Raw genomic sequence first — 10,200 nt, forward strand, 5'->3', positions numbered from 1 at the left:
CCCAATAGAAATGACCGGACGGTCTGTCCTAGTGCTTTAAAGCGACCGAGTGACCAATTGTTCAGTATGTTGTATTTTGTTCAATGCAATCCAGGGCGCCCCCCGGAACTCAGATCGTACTTTGTTGAGCTTTGCAGAACTGTTACACCTTTTCTCAATCTAGCTACCACAGAGGGGACATCCTTCTTTCCTAGCGGCCCGAGTTAAACGGCTAGTACTTCGGAAGGTAAACTGAAAGGCTAGACGGTGACAGTTTTCCCCACCCGCCTTTTATTGCGTACCGCAGTAGCTACCCCTACCCCGGGTCTACCATCCAGGTTCTAGCCAAGTCAACCAAGGCGTAGGCTTTCTTCGGTAGGTGCCTCTAGAGTAAAAGTTGTGAAAGTGACAGGATTCGAACCTGCAGTCCCTACGTTCCGTGCTAGGACCCCAGCTAGCATTTTCGCGTAAGACCTAACCAGTGACGCACTACTGTTTACGCCACACACCCCCATTAAGATCGAGATGCTCATGCGATTTTTTCGAAAAAAAAAAGGGAACCGTTTATAGATTTCGCATGTTTTTAGCGAAGTTGAAACAGAATGCATGATAAAGATCCTGTCATTTTGTGTATGAGCTTCTTGAGATTGTCACTACATTGGCGGTGGAAGGGGATCTCTTTTCAGCACAAGTCTTTTTGGAAATTGAGCCAAAGACGACATGGCGAAAATGACGGAGGAAACAGTGGGGAAATAGTGGGGAATTAGTGATTGTAACAATATGCAGAAAAGTTTAATCTTGAGTTATTCAATTCTTTTCAACCGTCCTTTCAAAAGGCTATTGGATCTTCAACTTCAGTTCCCTGCGGCAAGCTGGATCGAGGGCAACTGTCAGGGATATACATGGCTCATGTATGTAAAGTGGAGAGATGATATGCGACCCTCATAATGTTGTTTCTGTTGAATCACACGATGTCTATGTTGAGATTCCTGCATGAATAGATGGTGTATACTAAAGGATTTGGGAGATAGGCTTGGCTTATACATGGCTTGGTTAAGAGGCAAATTCAGGAAATTATCAATTGCCCGGCAATGAATACGGCTCTTGCCCTTAAACGCATTAAATGTCCAAAGAAAGTTGGTGAAAACTAAGACATGGTCCTCAACAGGTCTCAATTAGTGTACTAGCTATAGGCACCCGTCTTTCATCTTCTGCTACCAACAAAATCATGTAAGTGGTAGGACAAGTCTGGATGTCTGTGCATATATACTTCCACCTGTTGAAATATCTGACTATGGAGGTTCTCTTGGCAAGAAGTTTTTGTCATTGAAATGAGGTGTTTTAATTCTGACTCCCTGAAGAGGTACTTCTACAGCTATTTGTAGTAGTAAAAATACAATAAGCGAGAGTGCGACGGACCTTCAAGAGTTCCATGGTACAAAACATCTAATAAGCCCTATATGGTCGTTGTGCATGAATTCAGAGATGTTGAGGCCTCAGGCTCACTGAGCCAATAGCTCAACACAGTCCAGGATATATATATTCAATCATAATACTTATCCACATTTGCTAGAGAGCTCAGAATCCCAAAAGTAAATAGAGTAAAATCTAGAGGCCCGAAAAAGAAAATCGAAAAAAGTAGGTATCTATCTCAACCATGATCACAAGTTCAAAAGTTGACTCCCGTCAACAAGGACGGCCAAGCTTCAACGGGTTGACGGGTTGAGTACCCGCGCCCGCGCGACCGCGGCCTGACGCTTTCCGCAGCCTAGACGGACAGAATCACACACAGCTCAGACAACCAACACTTCGAGCGAGGCCAGAAGATTTCCATGTTCGTTAGATGAAAATGTGAGCGCTCTCGGTAAGATCAAAGAATGAACAGCTTCCGTCGCCTCAATATTAAGACCGTAGATTCAACGGTGAGCCAACGTTGCTTAACCGACTCAAGTTCACTCATTCTCAACATGACTCTAGCACAATTTTCTCGGTGGGCATCTAAGATTGCACCAAAGATTTTACTGCAAATAGTTGCGGTAGAATGAAGGCATGGGTTACAATAGTCCTCACTTAGGATAGGCATCGCGTCCTTCAACGTTTGCTACCTAGCAGAGCGTACGCGACAGGAGCCAAGAAATCTATAAATACATCTTCTCCCTCCAGCAGTTTGCTCTACAATCCTATCACTTGGCTGCGCAAAGTCGAGCAGGCCTTGCGGTTGGGGTACCTGATAAGTTCTTCCCTTCAACCCTACTGGAATTCCACTGTACTGACATCTATAGATAAGTTACGTCGGGGGCCGAAAAGCTAGAAAGTGCTTGTGAGAATAAGATTTCCACCAGGTCCACTATGCCACCCCTGCCAGCCGATCAAAGAAGCAGATTTATGTTAGAGGGTCTATGTATCTATGCGAACATCTGTCCACCAAAGCAGCCGACCACTTCCCGCCCCTGAATATCGATGCGAAAGAGCGATTTCCATACAGGTATGTAGATTTCAATGCTACCCTTTCCGAAACTGGACTGACTTCAAAGACGATGCGAAAGAAAGATCCATGCGTTCCGTCCAATATACTCCAGCCAGGGAGCCCCTTCCTGTGTCTTTCTCAAAACATGTAAGTCATGCATTGTCTCGCCGACCAACAAGCAAATGGTGGACAGGAAACCGTGGACAGCGCACCAAATTGAGTCCCCCAGCACTCCGTCGGTGCTCCGCGGGTCATGGCTTACATGCCATTTTTTTCGGCCCTGTCGCTTCAAACCATGCGATATTTTCTACGAAAAATACCGCAAGCCAAGGTCGCGGGACAAGAGGACGCATAAGCCCCAGACGTTCGTTGTGCACGATGAGGTGAGTGGAATATGGCGCCTCCTGTGCGCCGGTTTTGATTTTGTGCCAAGTCTGTGCCCCAGACACGAATCCCACTGACATCTTCATGGTGTTGTAGGAGCAACCCATCACCAACCTCGAAAACTGCTGTGGCGAGTAACCTATTCCCGCCGAGTCAGATTAAGACCAAAGGCCCGACGCGCTGCATCGCGTCTTACGCCCTCCACCTCACCGCCTTCACATCCTCAACAACAGAGTGCCTCTACACGGAGCAGTCTCCCAATGCGACTGTACAATTTCTTGTCACAAGTGGGCTCGTCACGCGCCTTTGCCGTCCTGTGAACTTGCCTGGTGCATCCAGCGCAACTTCTCGAAGCGACAGCCGGAGAGTGCGACGAATCTGGATACAACATGGCATGATTGGTGACTGCATTGCAGAAGAAAATTGGCCGTGATCTAGTTGGTAAGCTGGTATGATCATGATTATTATTTATCATCTGCTTTAAGCGTACACTCGGGGAATTCTTCTTCAGCAATGTAACCAACACCTCGTCCAACTGGATCAACACTTGCTGACTCGGGTCTCGCCACAGGAAGACACCCTCATATTCTCACACTCGAATGCGAAGCGAACAAATGTCTCGTCTGCTCAAACTCCCCTGCACCAACACCATCGCATGCTCTGTTTCTTCCACATGACTACCGGTGGTATCGACGCGTCGCTACCTCGAACTTGGCCCAGTGGATTTGGTTCGTCAGATCATGTGTTGGTATGCCTACCTGATGCAAGACCAAATGGAGCATATAGCAGTGTTTGTCTCTCGGCATTCGAACACTCTCATAGGATAGCCTGCTTGCGGCTCGGATTCCCGGCGTCCAGTGGGTGACCATCGTTGTCCTTGGATGGCGTCTGCGTCTCTCGAGCCTGAGGAGCCGATGTTTCGTCTTGCTTGAGTCGCACTTTCGCAGACGGCCAGGTTATTAGTTCAAGTTTGCGTCCAAGAAGAAGGTGAGACGAAAGTTACGTCATTTCTAGCCGAATAAACTAACAATAACCATCTCAGCTTCAAATCAAGTGGAGAAGACCGAGGACGGCCAAACGAAAGAGAACTCATGACCTGAGAACCACGCCTGATAGAGTCCCCCTGATTGCTCTTCCTCTCCGCGTTGCTCAGCTTATCGACATATTCGAGCGAGCGGGAACCACTCGGACATACACGGAGCTGCATGCTATCAGGATTGTTTGTCTTTTCCCTGTTAGACAGAAGCTTGGTGATTTGATTCCTAAGCCTGTGTTTTTCTATCCAAGCCCGAGCACTACGTGCAAAGCCCATACACCTTGAATGTCAGAGCAGCTGGAGGTCAGTCAAGTTATCAAGTATCCTTCGTCCATTGAGACCGTCGTCTAACATATCGCAATTGGAGGCGCAAGCAGGTCTTGTCCGCAAATCACCGATTCCTCTCCGTCTCTGAGCTCACTGTGCTTTGACCATCTATGACGTATTTGTCATCGCACCCAAGACGATATCTGGCATATCACTGTTGAGCAATTTACCGTGAAGGTGGGTTTGATGTCTGTAACAGCACCACAAGAGCCATTGGGTTGTAGGACCTCTGAATGTCCCGTACAGCCTATACTGAATTATCTACCCCAATAAGCGCTCATGTTATATTTGCTTGGAGAGGATTTGAGCGGATGCCTGCTAGGGTCACACGTGGATGAACACACCCCTGTAAAAATCACCAAGTCCCGAGTGCTGACTGGGGAGAGTGTCTTACCAGTTCTGATTTCAGATGGCTCGTTGGGCCCCGATCAGAAATCAATCATGCTAAATCAGCAGCGGAGCATGATTTATTGCATGTAGTGGGGAATATGCCTCATGGAAGGTAACGACCGTTTCTTCATCGCTGTAGTGGACTTCCACGAGAGATTGGTTGGATTTACTGGCGGGATATTATTCACAAAGTTGCGACGGCTCCTACATGTAGAAGGAGCGGATCAGATATTCCCGAGCCAAAGCTACCAATGACATGTTAACCTCGAGATAAAGAAACTCTCACTCTCGCAATCGCTCTATGATGTAGGCATTCTAGTGTAGAATAGGTTCGAGCGACTAGCAATAGTCATCTCAAGCAATTTCTTTGGCGACGCAAGAAACTAAGCCTATCGCATAATCATCTTCAATTGAACCCATGAACCGGATTTTTGAGATACATCACATGGCTCTACACTTCGTAGTTCTGGTCTTGAGTGTACAGACCACCAGTCTGGATATCATCATGATGGCTGATTTCGCTTCCACAGAGCGGACTGAAGGCCACTGGCACAAGCTTGTTGAGTCGGCTGATTTGAAGATTACGAAGATTTGGACTGCCCAGAGAGGAGTTGAGAGTCTTATTGAGTGTGAATTGGCTTAGATCGTTTAGCGATGAAGTCGGAGGAAGCCTTTTCGAAGAGACCTTGCTATGTGCTTGTACATAAGATGTAATTTGAACATATAATGTCCACGTGAATGTTACATATTGGAACTCATAGATCTGCTGCTATTGGAGATTCAATTAGAAGATATTACAATCCTCAGTAAAAACAAAACCAAAAAACAAAAACCAAAAAAATATATACATTCGCTTATATACAGGATCCATCTCAACTATTTAATGGATAGACAAACCCTTAGCCTTCTTTGCCAAAATCTCCTCAACCTTTTTAGAATGTTTGGAGAAATTATCAACCAAGCTATCCCACATCTTAGGCTCATGCTCATGCTTCTTCTCACTGTTCCAAGCATAATCCGTAATTGTGAAAGGACGGCAAGACTCAAACATGAAGGCGATAGATGCTTCGGAAATTTGCATCACAGGTGGCGGGTTCTCTGTTGCTGCTTTGAATTCTTCGTAGGCAACGCCGTGGGGGACCACTTTCCAGGAATTAGCATTCGATCTTGATATATTATGGGAAATTGTAAATTTGAACATACTTCCGCATTCGAATGACACACTGCCCGGCTTGAAGGCGTCTGAGCGACCGCCGTAGTCGCCGTAGATGAGACCCATTAGTTCGGATGCAGCGTTGCGGTGGTAGTAAGGGGGTCGGTATGTGTCTTTGAATATGTTAACAAGCTCAAGCTCTTAAATGAAATAGGTCAACATACGAGATGCAACATCCCAACGAGGTTGGAAAGTAAGGAAATCAGCTAGCGGAGCATTGGGGTCGCGCGACTTGGCGGTGAGAACACACAAGATAGACGGATCAATGTGGTCAACAGAGATAGAGCCGACATTGACGAACTTGGTCAGATCGTATTTATAGGGAACCTGAAAGAAGTTAGCAAACCCGAAAACACCCCGCAAAGAAGTATCACTCACATAGTTTCCATGCCAAGCCACAACATCATAAGGACTATGATTCTGCGTACTCTTGAAGAACTTTCCACCAAGCTTATAGATAATCTCCCAAGACTCCTGAACAATTTCATATCTCGCAACAGGACTCAAAAAGTCCCGTGCATTAGCAAGCCCATTAGCACCGAGCGGGCCAAGCTCAGGAAGCTCGAATTGAGTTCCCCAAACCTCGAGTATATACCCTCGCGACGGTCCATCAGGCAGCTGAACACTAAACCGAATTCCGCGCTGGATGACGACAAGCTCACCAGGTTGCACGAACAAAGGCCCGAATTCAGTCTGGATATCTAGCGCGCCTTGCTGCGGGACAATCAGGAACTCGCCGTCCGAGTTAACAAAAGCCTTCTTGTTCATGCTCGTGTTGGCTGTGTAGACGTGCGTGGCTAAACCTTCACGCAGAGTGGGATCTCCCGAACCGGCGACCGTCTTGAGGCCTGAAACAAAGTCTACTTCTTCGTTCTCTGGAATGTCGAAGGGGTGCCAGGCCAATTGTGTTGGAGAGACGTGGATGCGCGGATTCAGAGGTAAGAAGTTTGCCTCGGTATCTTTGTTATCGGGCATTTCAGTCTGGAACATATTGTCAGAGGATATGCGGAACTCATGAATAACAATAAAGCAGGTACGTACGAAGCCCTGGTGGGCGACAGCAGGACGGGCGCGGTACAGCCACGCCTTCTTATTACAGTGTCGGGGAGCTACAAAAGCCGTAGCAGTCATTTGCTCGGCATAGAGGCCGAATCTCACATTGCGAGGACTGTTCTGGCCCTGTGGAATGGTGCCAGGAACTGCTTCGGAGACGAAGCTGTTTCATGGTTATACATCAGCCAGTTGAATCGCTAGATGTAGGTGTTGGATACATACGCATTGCCGAAGCCGGCTTGATACTATGTGAGTGTTAGTGAGGGTTGCAAGTATGGTAGACTGAAATGGGAGGGGATATACCTCATAAGGATCGTTACGTCTTGTGTTGAAGGAAGGGATGACTCCATCGTTCTGCGTTTCAGCCCAGTGGAAGATCTTTTGGTATTCCTTTGGGTCGGGCAAGGAATCAGTTGAAGGCATGATGATAGATCTGGCCGAAAGGCACGATATGACCAAGGTAGGGAATAAGTGACAAGTCTGATTTCTCTGAAAGCGGTTCAGAGTCCGGGGCAGCAAGACTCCTATATACTCCAAAGCGACCAGACCAACCTATGGGGTCAACACGGACACAATAACAAGAACACGAACATCCAAGCCCAAAGCACAGAGCATAATTGGATCCGGCCGCCCGGGGAGAGCCAACGGCAAGGCACGGATGTCGGATGCATTGCCACGAAGCTGCGTAGTTGATGCCTTGGAAACCCAAAAACGCCGCATCAATTTATATAGCCGTGTCACAGGACCGCCCCCCACCCTCGCGGGTAGGGGGTGTCCCTCAGCCATAATGCAATTCTCAGCCATAATGCAAATTCTCAATTTCTTCAATTTCTAGCTATTTCCTAGGCGCGTGAGGTCCAGAATCCATGAAATAAAGCCCGTCAATAGACTCATTAGCCAATAATGTATTATCCTCCTTATTTTCAAGTGTTTCCTCCAATTCCTTAGCCGCCAAATCGGCCGCCATTTTCACTGCGTCTTTCCGCCAAGCGCGAAGCTTCGATTCATCTTCTTTCTCACACCTATGCTGTACTAGCCTATTACCTGAAATTGATGAAAGGGGGCTTTTCGTAGCTCCCTTTACCTATCGCTTACTTTTTGGCTTATTTCCAGGCGTTTTGTGGCTAAGGGCGCGCGTAAGGCTCATCTCCGCAAGTTCCGCATTATATAGAGACGATTTTCCGGCATCAATTGCGCGCCGTATATGCTTCCGAATTTTTTGTAAATTAGGAGTCGGGTTCTCAAGTAGTGGAAAAACCGTATTCTCTAATTTTTTAATGCGCGCGTAAGAATTGGGCGGAGAATTGGTTGCTGAACTTGGGAACTCGCGGGCGGGTGACGGCTCATCGTACATGCGTAGTACCTCTTTATCCGAATACTGCCCTAAATTATCCAAAACTCGTGTAGGATCTAGTGGCCAGATACCAGTAGATTTAAACGATGTTTGGATAGTTTTGGACCTTAAGGCGCGGCGTCGGACGGCGTCAATATTGCGGAAAAAGTCGCGTTTTTCATTGCTTCCACCCCACGCCACAACTTCAGTATTCGCCATTTTAAACTCATGCTTTAGGCTTAAAAAAGCCTCAGTATCAAGCGGCTGACATATATGAGTCGTGTGAGGTACAAAATACCAAGGAATGATTAAGTTTTCCTTACAAAAATCGAGAAATTCGATAGTTGTATGAGACGCATGATTATCCATTAGCAAAAGCCTCGGTCGCCCGCGTCGTACGCGATTTTTTGTGGCTTTATGAAACGAGCAGAGCCATCGATAAGCAGTCTCACTATCCGTCCAGCCATTAGACGTCAAGTGGATAATTTTGTACGCCGAAGAAGAGGTTGACATATTGCTATACTAGTCTTCTATGTGGACGCTGCCTTTGACTAGAAACCATGGAAACATCACCTAGCCATTAGCGGCAATACATTCAATGCCGGTAATAGTTTCACCTCGATCTCTAGTAGCAATGCTAGCAGTTTGACGCGTAGAGACGACGTGTTGGTTAAGTCCTTCGCCATTTTGGAAGCCGGTTTCATCCCAATTATAGATCTCATGAGGTTCAAAACCATGCTCACGGTAGAGATACTTAAGCCTATCGTACCAATGGCTAATAACCCCAGGATCCTCGGCTTGAATTCGTAAAGATTCCTTTGGTTTTTGGGTAATAAGCTTGATGTGTGGAGGTAGACGCCGTATAAAGCGATAGCTATACATTGGGCCGACAACTCTCTCCGACCCTGCCATTTTTAATAGGCGATTTGCGGCAATTTCAATGTCTTTTGCATTTGGAGGTGTATAGCAAAAGTTTAGCAATTCGATCCAGCTAATTAATGCATTTTCCTGATTGGAATGATGATGATGATGATGATGATGATGATGATGTATTCATTTGCCCGATGTAGCTCGCTCTATATATATGCTGCTATGCGGGAGTGCTGTCAGGCCTGCCGACAGCTGGAAGGTGGTCGCCAGCCCACTGGGCGACCGTCAGGGAACTCGCCTTGCGAATTTCTGATCAATCGCCCTCGAATCGAAAGACGTAGACTAAACAAAAGAAATGCACGGATGCAAACATGATAAACACAAAGCCAAAATGAACGTCATTTACCCCTGGTCGCGGGTAGGACCAGGGCCCCGCTTCAACACACCATTCCCACGCCCTCTTCTCTCCAACTGTCCAGTCTTGTCGGCTGCCGCTTGCGCGCTCGCTTGGATCAAGGGAGTACAGTGGACCTGGCACTGCACTCCTAATGGGCGCCATCCTTCTTCTTCCGTCACACTGTCTAAGGGATCATTGTCTCCGCTCCTTTGTCGTCCCCTTCCTCGCCCAGAGCCGTAGGGTCGACTGTCTGAAATTGGCCTAGGAGGCCGGTCTTGACCATGAATTCGGCCACAACTGTGCGGGCCTCCGGTCGTGTGAGGAGTTCGTCCCGGTGGAGAGCGACTCCCTGGTATGAGAGAGCGCTTCTCATCCAGTCTCGCTCGTCCTGGTGCAAGGGGCATTCCAGTAGGACGTGTGTTACTGTTTGGCTGCCAAGATCGCAATCACACCGCGCTGTTTCGCGTCGGTTGATACGATTCAGGTAAGCCCCTAGGCCAATTCGCCCAGTTCTAAGCTGCATCAGAATCGATGTCGTCGCTTTGCGCAAGCCCGTCCAGTATTCCAGCGTCTTCTTTGTTGGTGCTTCAATCAAGCGTTTCGTCGGACGACTGGTCGCTTCCTTGGCCCACGTTCTGTCCCACTCCAGCTTCGCTTCTCTGCGAATTCGTCGTCTCGCTGCGGCTGCGAGACATATGTCTCGGTTGAGGGGGTTATGCAGCCCGTCCTGTTCCTGCGCCGCTTCTTTTGC

The 10,200-nt window shown here is 47.6% G+C and overlaps 1 protein-coding gene across 1 annotated transcript; it reads right to left on the bottom strand.

Moving 5' to 3' along the window:
* Window positions 1–5,463: 5,463 nt before the first annotated feature.
* Window positions 5,464–7,272, bottom strand: N7446_012555 (uncharacterized protein; the record flags this gene model as incomplete). Its single annotated transcript, XM_058521297.1, has 7 exons — window positions 5,464–5,726; window positions 5,787–5,909; window positions 5,961–6,123; window positions 6,175–6,777; window positions 6,838–7,012; window positions 7,072–7,094; window positions 7,153–7,272. The coding sequence occupies 7 exons, from the start codon at window positions 7,270–7,272 to the stop codon at window positions 5,464–5,466; spliced, it is 1,470 nt and encodes a 489-aa protein (XP_058366663.1).
* Window positions 7,273–10,200: the final 2,928 nt, after the last annotated feature.

The sequence above is a fragment of the Penicillium canescens genome (assembly GCF_028828765.1).
Source record: "Penicillium canescens strain IBT 15451 chromosome Unknown utg000010l_segment0_segment0, whole genome shotgun sequence".
NCBI lineage: Eukaryota > Fungi > Ascomycota > Eurotiomycetes > Eurotiales > Aspergillaceae > Penicillium > Penicillium canescens.